The sequence below is a fragment of the Tasmannia lanceolata genome, unplaced genomic scaffold, assembly GCF_043159265.1.
Source record: "Tasmannia lanceolata isolate RefF3 unplaced genomic scaffold, GAP_Taslan_0.1 ptg000005l, whole genome shotgun sequence".
NCBI lineage: Eukaryota > Viridiplantae > Streptophyta > Magnoliopsida > Canellales > Winteraceae > Tasmannia > Tasmannia lanceolata.
In genome coordinates this window covers 18151519-18168513 of record NW_027518682.1, presented here as the reverse complement: position 1 = coordinate 18168513, position 16995 = coordinate 18151519, and the positions used below count along the sequence as shown (strand labels likewise).

The following is a 16995-nucleotide window of genomic DNA, read 5'->3' as shown; positions in this document are numbered from 1 at the left end:
CTGGTTGCATACTTCGATCCCAACTCGGTTACCATAGAGTGGATTTCACGTCTACGGTGAGTATGCGTTCTTCGTAATCAGCCCGTACACTTTTTAACGAAGGGCTGAGATTAAAAGCCTGATCTTCAATTACACTAATCTCACCCGCCGTTCACAGAAAAGCGAAGGATCTGATATTTTGGAAAACATTTCCCTTATTTCGAAGAAGAGAAAACGGTTCCTACACATATGTGTGGATAAGTTATCTACACATTAGCTTAAAATACAATGGGGGCCACATTATTTGGGTGATCCAAACTATTCATTTTTAAGGCCCTCACATAGATAGGGTGTCCACAAAAAATCAGATCCATAGGATAATCCTAACCATTCGAACTGTGGAGGCAAAAAATAAACTAATTTGTGAAGGTTTAAAGACATCCATTTTACCTTCACAAATCGTAGGGTTGGATAATTTGTGAAGGTTTAAAGACATCCATTTTACCTTCACAAATCGTAGGGTTGGGATGATCCTACGGATCTGATTTTACCTTCACAAATTATTGGGAGATGATATTTTCACCCCCTACAATACGCATTCGCCCCCTTATAACGTGAACAGTGGGCAACTTCAACGCTTTTTTGTCTTTCTGACCTCAAATCACGTTATAAGGGGGCGAATGCATACTGCAGGGGGGTGAAAATTTCATCGCCCGAATTATTTCAGAATAATAAGTACTAACTACGCTTCTGGATGTACATGGCGTGCTGTTGAAGCAAAGGCCTCTATTTTGTAATTCGTTGACCAAAGATCGTGGCCTTTATTTGACCTTGACATACACGCTCTTTCATTTAGTAACGGCACCGCTCTCTCTATTCCCCCCTTAATCTATTTAGGCCTGAAGTTTCTTAGAAGTTTAAGAATTTCTAGAAGCTATCAATCGCCAATCAGAAACATTAAGGGGGTGTCGCTATCAAATCATAACTGTAGATCCCCCGTCGATAATTCCAAAGGCAGAGCGCGAGCGTAGCAAAGCTCGTGAAAGCAATGGTTTGAGTTTTTTTTCTCCAACCATTGTAGGAACTTTCGGTCCACCCCACAAAACACAAAACCCAGCAAATTCAATGCCTCTCATTCAATTCTCCACTTTTTCCTTCTCCCTTACTCTCATTTCAACCTTTGGGAAAGGGAAAAAAGACAAGAATAAGAACAGCTTCCAGTCTATCCTCTCTTTATTCGAATTCCCACCCTTCCAATTGCATTCCTCCTATAAAACCATCCATGGAAGCAGCTTAATGGGGTGTGGAAACAGAAATCATGGGTGAAGAAGAAGATAAGTTTGAGGACGCAGGGACGCATTTGTCTGTCATTGCAGATGCGTTCGAGGAGCTGTCCAGGACTATTGTCCCGGGCTCGGAAGATCTTCGCTTAGCCAAATTCATCAATACATGTTCCCTTGTCTCCATTCTCTTCAGTTGCCTCGGTATCGCTTTCAAGTTTGCCGAGATGGAGTACGTCGCCAAGGTGAATTTTCTCTCTGTTTTTAATAGCATGTTGTCTGCCTAATTGTGGATTTAAATTTTAGCAAAATTTCGCCTGAAACCCCGAAATGACGCTGAAATGAGGCCGAAACCAAAATTTCGCCCGAAATCCCGAAATTTTGGCCGAGGTAATAAAACAGTATTGTTTTATTATTTCCCATATTTCAGATTAATACTGTTTTTTTTTTTAAATTCCCATTTCTCCAAATTTCGGATTTGGCGAAATTTCAATTTCTGTCCCATGGTTTTAAATTTCGACCGAAATTTCGGATTTCAGCCGGGGCCGAAATTTAAAATCGCAACCTTTCACCGAAATTGCTACCAAGCCGAAATTTAAAGCCATGGCTGTAACACAATTAAAGGATACATTTAGCCGACCCCAAATAGTTTGAGACCCAGGATTTGTTGAGTTGACTTGAGGCTGTAACACAATTAAACAAAGAAAAAGATAGAAAAAGCGGTGGAGAAAGGTTTGATTGGAGGGTTTGAAGCTCTTTGATAGGCAAGCCTTTTGATTTTCTTCCACCTTGATCTCGACCCTCTTTTTGCTACTTTGGTTTTCTCTAATCTTGTCTTATATCTTTATTTTTTCTATCTTTGTACTCTTGACCACATCCGTCTCTTTCTTTAATGAATTGCCTTACCATTTCAAAGGAAAAAAAAAGGTTTGATTGGGAGCAAACCAAACCTCCCGTTCAATTCGAGAGGAACCATGACTCTCCTAAAATACAAATTTCCTTCTTTTTTTTTGCAAATTCTCTATATTTTTATTAAAATACAGCTACTTAAAACGAAGTACAAAGCTATTTACCCACTTACATGATAAATAATCAATCACTAATACCCACAACCCTATAAAATACATAACCGATAATTAATTTTAATTTGTAACGGCCTTATATACACCAAAGTAGATAGCAATCATGATCTTTTGAACCTCACTTTCAAAATCTGTTGTGATCAAAGTTGGAAGGAAATACGATTTTTCATAAAGCCACATCGAAATAATGGAATAATTGAATAGGTTGAAAAAATCAAAATGATCTAGGGCAGCGTGTTCAACTGAAACATCTTCGTCACCATCAATTCTCGTATTTTTCTCCATGAGAAGGTATAACATTTTCAAGATTTAACTTTTCTTCATCTTTGTGCATTTCATTGATATCTATGTTAGTTTTGTTCATGCCTTTCACAAATCGTCGTTACCGTTCCATCAATTTCAAAACAAGTGCTTTGATCTCCCGAAAACCATCATGTGTAGAATCTAAAATCTCTCAAAATGCAGCCATGAAGCAGGATCGATAGCTCTGATACCGTTTTTTGTGTGCCTAATCGGCTGTAACACAATTAAACCGAAAAAAAAGATAGACAGTGAGGGAAAAAGGTTGATTTGAAACATAAGTTTCTTTTTTGCTTGCAACATTCTCTACATTTTTATTGAAATGCAACTACTTAAATAGAAGTACAAAGCTATTTACCCACTTGCGTGACATAATAAATAACCAACACCCGCAACCCTAAAATGCATAGCCATATGATGATTGCTTTGTAACCACCTCATATACACTACAACATATACATGTCATAGTATCAGAATTTCATTAATAAGTAGCATAAGTAACAGAAGTCCCGATCAAGATGATCAAGCTCAAAACAGAAATCTATAAGATCTACATTTTTTCTCTTTTGGCATTTTCTAGTATCGGTGATTGGATTGAAAATGGATTGGATGCTTTCTTTCGTGCTCTTTATATTAAAATGGCTTGTCGATTATGTGGGCATCATTTTCCCTGTACAGGTAAAGGATCAGACCCAAAACATCCTTTCTTTCTTTTTTCTTTCAACTCTATGTCTAAAATCATTCTGGACCCTATTAGAATGCGTTTGGATGTACACCCAAATTGCAATTTGGGTCTACATCCATATATTCTTGTATGCAAATGGTTTATAAATTAAAAATATGATTATTTTCATATAATGATTGTAATAGTTTTGGAAATAATATAGTTAATGGCTTCCAAAGAAGCCTTAATGCGTCATTTGGAAATAAGATTAAATTACAATCATCTTATTTGCAATTAAGGATAATTTTTTGTGGCATCCAGAGGCTTAGTGGTGTATGGCCTCCAGATCCTTGAGCTTGTTTTCAATTTAAATAAGCCCAATCTGAAAACCAGCTGCTTGATTTTTTCCATCTGATGCCACTTTCCATATCGGGAAAATGTGCAAACCTATAGCTTCAGAAGTATGAATAATGACACCCCTGATAATATTGTTTCCATGAAGTAAAGAACTTGATTAACCACAAAATTGGGGCTATCTCATCCATTTTCCATTGTTATATTATAATTTATAATGTAAATTGATGTGAGACCAGTTAATGAGCTCTCTTCTGAATTCGACAACATGCCCTGCCATATCTGTATAGTTAATAACCAAATCTTGATTACATAGATGATTGTTAATAAACATTATGCTCTATCAGATTAATAAAATTCAGTAAATTCTTATCTTATGAACTTTGAATGTAGTCCATGTTACTTGGTTTTAACTTTAGAAACTGCTGTTTGTAGCTTTAGAATCATGTATTGTTACTGGATTTAATGATGCGATTAATATATTCAGGTACGCGACCTAATGGAAGCATCAAAGATATATGGCACTTTAAAGGATATACTTGATCTCGATGTAGAAAATAACACTGTAAGAAAGCCTGGAAGCCTTTCACGTAATTTGCGTAGAGTTAGGCAGGGTCTTGAACTCATCAAAGCTTTATTCGAGCGATTTCTGTCATCAGAGTAAGTTTCAACCCTCTCTCATCGTGATGGTTTTTCAGTTCCTTTTGACATCTTATAATCACATTGTAACTGGTAAGGCGCTGTTCGTTTCATATTGTAACAACCGATGGTGAGGGCCCACACTGATTAGTGGCCCAAAAATAATCGTTGGGGGCCCTCACCATTGGTTGTCGCAATCTGAAACGAACAGGGCCTAAGACTTCTTATTGTGGAAAGTCCGGGCCACTGTAATCTGGTTAAGCTACCGATTTAAGCTTTTAACATATGGAACCACTGTAATGATATCTTCTTTTCCACGACTTGATGCAGGGGAATGTGTTTGTGAGTTAATATATTATGATTTGAATGTACTTTGCTTCTACATTTTTATTTTGTGCTGCCCCTGTTGGTAGTGAAGTTTTTCTGGGAGAGGCCAAATTGAAAGTTATGTGGTCTACTTATGGTTCATGCCAGGACATCAGAATAATATATTATCAGAAAGTTATTTTGTTCTTGATAGCGAAAGCGCTTCTGTTTCCTATAAACAAAAAATGCAACATGACCTTTGGTGCCTGTAAATAATCTTTCTTGTTTCACTTTTCTTTGGCTGGTACTTAATATACGGAGCATTTCTTGCTGGTCTCCTATTCTTCACGCTTCAGATGCAATATCAATAGCTTTGTAGTCTTCAGATGTAATATCAATATCTTTGTAATAACAGGCTTTCACATCAAAATGGTTTAGCAAAGAGAAATGCACCTTTCCTTAGTTAAGACTTTACGCAGCAATGGTTCTGTACACAACATTAAGATGGGCCTTTTTGGTTTCCTAAAAGAACCTTATAACAACCCCAATCACATAGTTATGTCAGGTTGAATGACGATGAGGTACTGATATTCTTGGTTCAATATGGATGCTCAAAGGATTCTGCACTTTTTAACTTGCTTTAGATGCCTTTGATCATCTATGGTCACTCAGGAACTTATCACTGGTGACTAGCAATCTCTGGAAGTCCTTGATAAATCCTGGCTAATACCTCCCTGAGATATAGCAGATTTACATTGTCCCAAACTTCCTTTGCAATCCCCAAAAGAGTAACCTCAACTAATATTTTCCTTGATTTAATTAGAAAACCAAAAGACGACTAAACCTATACTAATATTTTTGTTGATTTAATTAGAGAACCAAGACATGACTAAGTGATTGCTGGTCTCCTAACGCTTCAGATTTAATATCAATAGCTTTATAGTCTTCCTGTTGATCTGTCCAAGCTTGAACTTCTTGCCAAAGAAACATACCGTGACTTGATCCTGCTGACCTAGGGACCTAAATTCTCCGCTTGACTTTGATATCTGTCACTTTCCTGGGTCCTAGAGGTAACAATTGGATGATAATTTCTGCAATTTCATCTGTTTTGGGGGTTCCATTTCCAAAAAAGAAGAAGCATGCAATGAAAATTTAAATTCTTACCTTCTTGGGTCCTAAAAGTAACAGTTGGATGTATTTTCTGCCATTTCATCTGTTTTGGGGGTTCCATTTAAAAAAAAGCATGTAATGAAAATTTAATTTCTTTGGAAAATAGGAAAAAAGTGTCAATAGAAAAAGTAAACATTTCTAGAACATGGCAGGACCCTATATTTTTTTGTGTCCGTATCAGATTTTAGGAACAGTTTTCAAGCAGAAGCACCCAAAAAAAAAACATACTGACAATATAAAAGTTACCTGACTTGAGATTGTGTAAGAACTAGGAGGGTTTGACTCTCGCTAAATAACAACTCTATAGATGAAGCTGCAAGAAAATCACCAGAAATAATTTCTATGAGCGTAAGATAATGCAGAAGAGGGTTTTATGATACTTTCACGACTTTTTGGCCACAATGGCAGGGTAAGAAAACTTGCATAAAATTGGGTGGATATTATTCCAGTATGTTCCAGTTTGTGTTCCTGTACCAGTTGTGAATAGGACATGTTTCACCTGTTCCAGCCAGCACGGCTGAAATCCAGAACATGGAAATTTTGTTATGTTAGGTTATTGAAAATGACCTTCCAGCCAGCAAGGTATTGTGACTCCACTAATGTCTCCTGGGTAATGGAATTCCGAAGTGAGCAATGCTTATAAATTAGGTTATTTAAAATATTCTTCATTCCTACATTCACAACTTTGGCTGCATTATTGAAGAGTTCTTCTATCAGGTTACATTGTTCTGTGTGTTTAATTTATAGGAAAATCCAGGTTGCAGTGCCTTTTGTCTCCTTAAATTTTGCTATTGTAAACGACATAGGTATATTGCAGTTAGATCCGTGTAGTTTTTTCCCTAAAAAGAAAGAGAAAAGGCAAAATTTTGATCTTTTAATTGAACATGGAAATTTTGTTATATTTTGTTCCATCATATGTTGCTTTTGTAGGATGTAATAAAATTATAACACCAATTTGCATTTGTAGGATGTCAAAACATTATAACAACGTTACCATTCTTTGATCCAACAAATTTACCAGTATCACCTCTTACTTTCTGCACAATCATGATTCCATCTTAAATTTTACCATTTCTTCCTCTCAGTTGTTGCTCTTTAAGAGATGCAGCTTCAACAGCTTACACACAAGTTTGTGCTCCATATCACACATGGGCAATCAGGAAAGCAGTTGGTGCTGGAATGTACGCTCTTCCAACAAGGGAACAACTTCTATTGAGGCTAAATGAAACTGGTGAGCTTGTAATTTCTTTTTCAAAAGAATATCTGCTTGTTTATACTGTATGCAGATCAACTTAGGAGAGCAGACTAATTTATTCTTTGCAGCAAGTAGTGTTTGATGTGAATGTCGTGACTGAACCGAAAGGCTACACTATAACCTGTGTTAACAGCTCAACATACACTATGCCATACAAAGGCCAAAGTTTCCTCTAGTAACGGTCAAATAGTAATATAAAGGATATTCTAGTACTGACATAGCAAGACAAGTATATCTCTCCTAAAAATGCCAACCATCTGTTTTTTCAAATATAAATTACATTTTTCAAATATAAGAACGTGTTGGAGATTATTTCTCCTTTGAAATTGTCACCATTGATGTGGGAGAAAATTGATATGCCTTTATCCTTAAATGAAATTGGGGATTTCAGGGAAAGTTAATAGCCCTCTTGTTACTGAAAAATTGAAGTGGTTTAGACATTTGAAAATATACTCCAAATCGTACTTTTCACAAATTGCAGTGATCATTAATCAGTATTGTGCGTTGACATTGCTTTAACTTTTCTAATTTCTTATTTATAAACACATTGAAACCCAAGCTGGACTTCATGAGATGATAGCAGGCATCCAAATACACCTTTGCATTTGTTATCAGATCCAATAAAGGTTACAGTGAGAGATATGTTTGACTTTCTTGCCAAATATTGATGTGCCCTAGACTTCTAACTGCCGCATCTCATTTGAATATGGTATTATAAATTCAGATTCCAACTAATACTTTGCGATGTGTTGGATTTGTAAAGTGTTTCCTTCTGCATCATGATTCTTGTTAGGGAGATGATATTTTCACCCCCTGCATTACGCATGAGCCCCCTTATAACGTGATTTGACGTCAAAAAGCGTTAAAGTTGCCCACTTTTCACGCCAAATCACGTTATAAGGGAAGCGTGTGCGTAACGCAGGGGGAGTGAAAATATCATCTTCCTTCTTGTTAATGGAGTTCAGTTGCTAACTGCTTTTGTCCTTATACTTCATGGGTTCTTCTAAATGAGGCAAAATAACTATGTTGGACGTGCATTTTAATTCTGACGTGCCACTGCTTTGGGTGGGGGTGAAGGGCCACCTTCTAGTTTGTTTGTTTGTTTTTTTTTTTCCATTTTCCCCTTAAATCATGAATTATATTAACTCACATTTGCTGTTTATTTTAAGGTCTACTATCACAATATTTTATAAGAAGGATAAAACATTATATTTATATAACATTTTAAGGTTCTTATATACAGCCATTACCATCATTAAAATTCATCAACATATATTGCGGAATCCATGAATCCCATTTTCTGAAGTTTGCCATGCAAAATGACTTCAGATGAGTTGAATGACTTGAACTGATGCAATTGTAGTTTTAGGGTTGGGTTTAAGTGGTCTTACAAGAACCTTTCTTATTTGCAGCCAAGGAGGTCATTAGTAACATATTTGTTCTGTCTCAACTCAACTCAATTCAACAAAGCCTTTTTGCCAAACTAGTTGGGGTCGGCTAAATGAATCCTTTAGAAAAAATTCATATTTGTTCTGTATTCAAAAATATTCTTTCCCTACAAAAACCAAAATTTCACATCAGCTTTCAGTTATCAAATTGCCATAAGCATCACTAACTATTATTGCAGGCTAGCTGCTAGCTTATACTTAAAAACAACTATGCTTCTTGTAAAGTCATCGAAATTGCCAAACTCATACAGTTATTCTACTATATTTTTTTTTTCTAAGGAACATTCTTTTGTATGTAGTATCTTAATTTTTTCACCTATGATTTCAGAACCAAGTTACTATCTCTTGTTCTGGATACTTTTTCTTCTTGGAGAACTGACAAATTTCCATGATTGTTGCAGACCACTCAGCAGAAAAGGAAATGAAAAGGTATATAGCTGCCTCTACTCCAGTTATACAGTACATTGATAAACTTTACATGGCTAAGAATATCAGCCTAGATTGGTGATATGATCGATGGTGCGGGAATGGCTAGTGAAAAACATGCACCTTTTGTGTTGGGACAGCAGTGGAATCTGTGCTCCATTCGGAGTTTTTGAAGTGCCATTGGACTATATCAATTTTCAGTCTGCAAGACATCGGTCCGAGTTTAAGGACCTTTTATTCTCTTTTCCCCTTTTCATTAGTTTAACAAATCATATGCCATTTTCAAACCACTCTACTTGGGTTCGCAGACTTTGCAATCGTTCCTTCATATGGCTGGTGTTAGTGATTATAAGATTTTTCAGTAACTTGTTTATGTAGATGATGTTTTGTAGCTAATTGGTAAATTGTCGCATGGTGACTCCTGTATATGGTCTAAACCTTCATTCATTTCAAGCTAATTCTTTCTGTTATTCTTTTTCCCCTATAATTCCAGATTTATCAATACAAGTCCTCACTAATTCCTTTCTCTATTCTGTTTCTCCTATAATGGGAGCCCTACCCTAGCTGCACGAATATTGGATTGGGGTTATATCTGTTACGTGCTTGTGGCCCACTTGGAATAAAATAAATTATCTCCAAAATTGTGTTTCGCATAAAGGAGGAACAACCCTTACCTCGAAGTGGGTCAAGAGGATGATCTTCCATCTAAGAAGATCAACACCATTGCGAACCAATTTGGGTTCGTAACAAGATCAAAGCCAAAAGCCAGGAATCCTTGGTTTGAGCGTTGGGTCGGGTAGGTTCAGGTTGACGCTCCTCATATTGGTACTTGGGCTGTGTTAGGGTTGAAGCATTGTTCGTTCGGGTTGGCCTACGTTCGGGTTGAGGCCAACCGGACCTTACCCGGCCCAGGTTGCAGCCCTAGTTTTGGACTCAATCAATTCTCAAAATCCAAAACAAACATGGCATTAAATTTAGGGAAATGATATTCCCCCCCTCAAACGGATAAAATCCTCCCTTTAACGGTTTCTGTGAGAATGGTTTACTGCTTGAGGATAAATTCACCCCTTTAACGTTTTTCTTTTCCTTTAAAACTTAACGTTGAAGGGGGGACGTCAGTAGGGGTGTAAATGGATATTCGAAAATTCAATTACCATCCGCATCAGAATCCGATTAAAGTGAATATTATCCGGACCGTTTCAAGCAGATATTATCCGAATCCGTTTATGAGATATCCGGCTCTTAGCGGATGCGAATCTGATAAATGGTATATCCGATCCGTTTAACATCCGAATCCGAGAAGTAAATCCTTTTTATTTATTATTAATAATATCATTAATATTTATTTTTAGTAATGACACACTATCTTTTGTTTCTAAAAGAAAAATGAATTTTCTTTTTAGAAATAAACAAAAACAAAAAGTGTTTTGGGTAGGAAATGAAGTAATCTCTCATTTTAAGGGCATTCTTGGAGTATGGCATGGCTTCTTTATGAAGCAACAAATGTGGGTTGTAAGATGAAAGAGACAAATGGATGATGGTGATTGAAAGACGATGTCGTAGTTTCAAAAGAATTCTAGAGAAAAAAGGCCATAGTCATTGATAGTAAATGGACGGCTCAGATCGATTTTTCAACTTAGGGTTATCTAAAAACCCAAAATGCAATTAAAAGATGGAACTTCTAAGATTTGCAAGGAGAAGCAAGAGATAGGAGAAAGGATGAGGCTGAGACACCACCTTCGGCATTCCTTGGTGCCTCCAACCCCACCAAAATCCACCGCCACCTCTCTCCACCATCCCACAGCCACCTCCATCACCGCGAGTCACCTCCATCTCTAACCCAATCCCCATCTCCATCCCCATTTCTCTTCATCTTCCACAATCAGCACTCCCACTTCCCCTGTTCAAAATAGCCCAAACACATTCCATCATATACATAAAAAATAGAAAGAAAAAACCCAAAGACCACTACCAACACCATCATCAATCCCCACCGCCTCTCTCTCTCTCTCTCTCTCTCTCTCTCTCTCTCTCTCTCTCTCTCTCTCTGCCTTTGTTTTAAAAGGAAGAAGATAATCTCATATATTTTAGGGTTTGAGAGTTAATTTTGTGAAGAGAAGATAGAGGTCTGGTTTTAGGGTTTGGAAAATTTATTCGAGGAGTAAGAAGGAGAAGAAAGATAAGGTGCTACAATAAAATGTTCGAATTTACCGGATATACAGATATGGATAATATCCGAATTCGAACAATATCCGACGGATACGAATTCGGTAATAGATATTAATCCGTCAAATTCGAATCCGAATTCGGATAGTGTATACTGTAATCGAATTCAGATATAGTCATATCCGATTCGAATTCAATCCGTTTACACCCCTAGACGTCAGAGGGGGGAAAATATCACTCCCCTAAATTTACTTTAAGCTGAATGAGTCAAGTTACAGTGACACGACCCAAATTCATTATCAGCACTCCACACGGTGGCATTATATCGTAGGCCCCCCAAATATGGTAGGCCCCACCATAGATAGATGCGTCAAAAAACCGAGCCCAATACATGATCCTAACCGTTCAGTTGGTAGGCTTTTGCTTCCTACTGTTAGGGCTCTACCATTTTACTTTTAACTGTTTGGTGAAGATCATAGATGTGAATTTCCTTTTGTTTAGATGGAAATGGACGGAAGGTACAGTTAGAAATTCCGGTAGAGAACAAATTTGATCGGTACCTCTGTCCATTGATTGGATGGCTAGGATTCTCCCACTGGTGGAATATTTGGAGGAGCAAATAATGGAATCTGATTCTTTTTTCTTTTTTTTTTATGGGTAATGGAGCAAATAATGGAATCTGATTCTGTTCGAGCAGAGGGAGAATAAACGAAGCATGTTGTTTGTTTTTGGATTTCGCCAGCTGATTTTGTATTTCTCCTTTGCTTCTAATCGTTCGTTTGAAGGCCATCAACCGGATGGTCAAGATTGCCCAATGTGTGATTTTCCTTTTGTGGCCATAAGGAGATTAAAATTTATAAGGTTTTAAACAACTAGGTGCTTGTGTTCATGACAAGCCCAAATTTCCCATTTATTTGATTTCCTTTAGTATTAAAGATTTTGGGATGCTCATGCCTCATAGCAATGCTAGTTTTCTAGTTACTATATGTGGTATAGATTTTCTAGGCTTAAGAAGATGTTATAAGAGACTGATATATTAGCCCCTCCTTTTCCCTAGGCCAGCCCCCTATAGGGGATTAGGGGCAAATATATCATTTCCCATATTATAAATTATATTATTGTAGGATCATAATAGAGTGGATTTACTTGGAGGCCATTCTGAATTCTGTATGAATACTAATGAACCTTGACATGGAAAATACATCAATACAATTATGTACAAAAACACCTCGTTGTACCTACTGCTCGATTACATCTAATTAACAATCAGTTGCAAGGAGGGAGAAATATCAGCATTTTCTTGCTGGATTTCAAAGGAACACAGTGGGATTGGACGATCGAAACTTGCATTGTCCTTCTTCTAAAAGTAGCAGCTCTACTTGCAGTGTCACCTTCTTCTTTGATACATCCACCACCATGGATTCAGCTGATGATATTCAAGAATCAAACAAAGTTTACATCATTTGTTCAGAACATATACTAATTCTCCTATAGGTCGGGCGCTTAATATAAAAAAAGAGAAATCAGTTCATCATCTTAAACAAAGGTTTTCAATAAGGATAGGTCAATCAACTTAAAACTTAGCATGTTTGGCAACTATGAAAAAAATATTCCAGAGAACAAATAGAGTGCCATCACTAAGACAAGGGAGTGTTGATGCCATTTCCCATTATATGTGTATCTATATGTATGTCCATATACCCCACATTTGTATAACATAGAATGCTAGGTACTACTAGTTCCATATCAAACAGACTGGGAAACTGCTAATTCTGAATCCATCAAGTATTTTTCTTCAACTGGCAAGAAATGTTTAATTTGAAAAATGAAAATAATGCATATTAGCAAGCTCACCTCTAGAGGATACTTTCTAAATGCAGGTTCAAAGCGACTCTTGCAGTACCGGTGGAACCATATTGTGAGTACAGGCAGAACAAGAAGAAGAAGAGTCGACTTAGCAGCTTTCTTTGTGCTAAGCAGACCAAGCAGAAGAAGATGGGATATAAACAAGCTCGCAATAATGCGGCCATGAACATGTGGCCAAAATGCAGCAACACTTTCATATTCTTGATTGTAGACATTAATAACCTGGAAGATACAATGTAAAGAAGAAAACCATGAGATAGACTTCCAAATATTGTAGTAAAAATTAAGTTTGATATGAAAGTTTGACACTGTTCTTCACATATAGGATTTATATGGAATGCAAGAATTGTAAAGAAGGCAGAGTTATAGGGGAAAAATAAAGGAGTCACATGTTCTTCAAATGTTGAAAATAGAAAAATCACTGGAGATGTGTAAAGCTCAATTTAACACCAACTCAAATGGTTTGGTCCAGTGAGCTTCATGAATAATAGATCAGTAAGCCTTCCAAAAATGCATCTACAAATTGTTTATGCCCATTGTTTTCTTATTTTGCATATTTATCATATTTCACCTAACCTTTATTCCTAATCTTTCACGACTTCTTTCAAATATTTAACATACCAAGTCTAAATGTCCATGAATTACCTGAGCCACTGATTAGCTGATTTCAGACATGAGCTTACAATATTTGTGGGGCTAGTTGTCAGAGATGCGTAGGAGAGAAAGACACTTACGCCCTGTTTGGATTGCAAGAAAAATATTTCTGGTGGAAATTTTTTTACCAGAAATTTTTTTTCTTTCTCTAGTTTAGAGGAAATAATATTATTATGGTTAATTTGAGGGATGCTAAACTCAAGGGTGCCCTTGCGTAAATAAGATGAAAGGGCGCCCCAAAAGTATTTATTATAGCACCAAAAACTATAGAAGTCAAAGACATAAAGCCATTAGCCATGTGAGCCAGCCTGATTTTTTTTATTTTTATTATTGATAAATTGTATCTCCAAGTGACAGAGAGAAGAGTAGGGTGGTGGGAAAAGGAGAGAGATTTGAGAGGGAATGATTGAGATGAGGGTGCGTATAGTGGCTAAAAGTCAGGAAAAAGTCAATCCTAGCTTTGAGGAGTTTTTCGTTTCATGATTTTTAGTCACTTCTCGCTGCTTGGAAACACTAGTTTCCTGAAATGTAGTCACTTCGTCCAACCCAACCCTCTCTCACCTTTTGGAGACATTAGTTTATTATCATGGAAAAAAATCATCGTTGAGAAACGTGGCCTAAGTGCACTTTGTTGGCTTTCAAGTTTCAACCAATGGGGGCGCCCTTTCATCGTATTTTTGCAAGGCCGTCCCTAAGTTTAACATTCCTCAATTAATTTAGAGGGATATCATCAGTAATTGAAGGTCGCTCTAAATAAAAATTGAATGAGGTTGGTTCAAGTTCTCTTTTTTCACATGTAGGAATTTTTTGAAATATTTTTTCTTTCCAAAACTTTTCCAGAAAATTCCAGTAATCCCAAAAATACCTTTCAGGTAGGGCTCCTAATCAGGTCGGGGGGCCGGGTTTTTTAGAACCATACCCTACCCGAGAAATTATCTCGCGTCAGGTTGGGTCTTGTTTTTTACAGGGAAAACTCGAGATTCATAAGCCCAACCCTACTTGAGATAGTTTCTCGGGTTGGGTTGTTAATGTTAATTAGCTTACTTTAGTGATTAATTTCAAATTTTGTAGAGAATAACAAATCTTCACAAAAAAATCTCTAAGTTTAAGTTATCAAGTGCATAAATTTAAGAAGAAAAGTAAATTTTCACTAAACTGACTCGGTAACCTCATTGAAAACAAATATACCGTAATACTTGAAAATAATTTATTATGTTAATTAGGAGAAATTTAAGAAAATCATAGTACAACTATAAGGGTCGGGTCGGGTTTTGGGTTCTGGGTTTTTTTTTTCTTTAAACCCGGCCCGGTCTGGCCCGAGATTGAGTTGGGTTTTTAAACCTAAAACTCGGCCCTATCCAAGACCCATAATTTCTAAACCCGACCCACATTATTTTCGGGTCTGGTCGATGCGGTTTACCAGACCCAAGTTACAGGCTTACTATTGGGTGCCTTTGGTTTGTTGGAATCAGATGCTAGAATTGGCATCCTATTCTGATTCCAATAAATTCCAGCTTTTGGTTCAAAAAATAAATGGAAATCAAGAGGGTAGAAATGTCATTATTGGGCCGAAGTAGAGGGGGAAATAATACTGGACTCTGTTGCCCACCCCCAAGAGGTGGTATTCTGGTTCCTCCCAGGTCGGCGGAAAATAAAAATGGAACTGATATGACGACCGTTGATTTGACCCTTTTCAAGATTTATTTGTTGCTTTATAAGGATCAGAGCTCCCTTCCTTTCCTTTTGGTAGACATGGCTGTAATGGTCAATGTCCCCTTCTTCTTTTTTTTCACAAAACAGGAGGTGCTCTTTTTTTTTTTTTTTTTGCAATTTGTTTCCAACTGGGGATTTCTCCACACTTGCCCTTTCCCTCCTCCTCCGCCCATCTCTCGGGCCCATCATTTTATTGTTTTTCGCCGCAGCCTACTTTGTGGCAACTTCACTCTAGCCGCTTTCACTTTGGCATTTTTGAGCTGATGGAACACGTTAGGCAAGACCCTTTAAACCTTTCACATACAAGGCGCCACTCAAGAACCGTAACAACTTACCGGGTAAAAAAATTGAGTTTAGTACGGTATTAGTTAAAAAAAAACGTATTAAATAAAAACGGAAACTTAAAAAAATGTGTTTAAAATTTTGTTACTTACAAAACTTAGGGGGTAAAGTTGGTAAGTTGGCAAAAAAAACGTGTTTAAGACGTTTTACTTTAACAAACGGATTTTTTTTACTGTAAACGGCATGTTTGGCTGGCAAGAATTGTTTTTCATGATAAATTGGGCGTCTCCAAGTAGAGATGAAGATGAAGTTCGCTAAAAATACTGGAACTAGTGTCTCTGGCGTGCAGGAGTTGCTAAAAATCAGAAGTTTGGAATACCAAGTTTGTTGCCTTCAGCCCCTATATATAGAGATACACTAGGGTTAATGACTGATTAATGGACTCTAGCCCATGTAGGCCCACTACACCGGTCCATTATCTTATTGGGCTTATAGTAGAACATATATGAGTTATATCATATACCCAACAGGGGGATGGGGGATATCACTGCCCATTAATATTTTGTTTTACTAATGAAGCATGGCAGAATAGTTAGGCTCTGTTCGTTTTGGTTTTGGGGAATTGATTTTGGTCATTTTTGGTGTCATAGTGATACTTTGATCAATTTTACGAGATTAAGGGTGTTTTGGCTGTTTTGGCTATTTTTAATGAGATAAGATTATTTGGTCATTTCCAATAAGGTATGTGTATTATGGTTACTTTCTACGAGGAAATTGTATTTTGACCATTTTTATGAGATAAAAGTATTTTAGTCATTGTATGTGATATGAGTATTATAGTAAATTTCTATTAGACGTCGTTATTTTGGTTTTTTACATGCATCACATAGACAAAAAATAACCTTTGATGGGGTTCATTATTTCCCTTACCTTTTCTCTGGTTTACTCCAATGTCTCATTTATCTGTTGACGTAACTCGGGCTATTTATTACCTAAAATGTGACAAAATTAAACTTTAATCGGTCAGTCTGAACTATAAAGAGTAAAAATAAATAAAATTCTTATATAATTTTAAGATAATAGAGCAGTTAGAAATAGAAGATGAAAAAAAAAAAATTCAAAATCTAGTATAAAACCTTCTCTTCTATCATGAGCTGAACGAGTGGTTAGGTTGTCAACCAAAGTTGTTTCAAAATGCTCTATATATATTTATAAGAAAAAAAAAATGAAGGAGTAAACTGCATGATATATGCACTTGAATCCCCTTAAATGTATGAGTCGATTCATGCAAATACTCACTCTCACTTCTCATGCATTTCAACTCTTAAAAAATGAAGGAGTAAACTGCATGATATGTGCACTTGAATCCCCTTAAATGTATGAATCGATTCATGCAAATACTCAGTCTCAC

At 36.7% G+C, this 16995-nt stretch overlaps 1 protein-coding gene across 1 annotated transcript; it reads left to right on the top strand.

Moving 5' to 3' along the window:
* The first annotated feature begins 1008 nt into the window (after positions 1-1008).
* Positions 1009-9431, top strand: LOC143877799 (ACD11 homolog protein-like). The gene is made up of 4 exons (XM_077380025.1): positions 1009-1504; positions 4147-4319; positions 6860-7005; positions 8879-9431. The coding sequence occupies exons 1-4, from the start codon at positions 1298-1300 to the stop codon at positions 8983-8985; spliced, it is 633 nt and encodes a 210-aa protein (XP_077236140.1). The 5' UTR covers positions 1009-1297; the 3' UTR covers positions 8986-9431.
* Positions 9432-16995: the final 7564 nt, after the last annotated feature.

Excerpts from the sequence above, each read along its gene's own strand:
- LOC143877799 (XM_077380025.1), top strand. The coding sequence starts at position 1,298 with ATGGGTGAAGAAGAAGATAAGTTTGAGGACGCAGGGACGCATTTGTCT. Across the intron at positions 1,505-4,146 it reads AGATGGAGTACGTCGCCAAG|GTACGCGACCTAATGGAAGC; the intron begins GTGAATTTTCTC and ends TAATATATTCAG. Across the intron at positions 4,320-6,859 it reads GAGCGATTTCTGTCATCAGA|TTGTTGCTCTTTAAGAGATG; the intron begins GTAAGTTTCAAC and ends TCTTCCTCTCAG.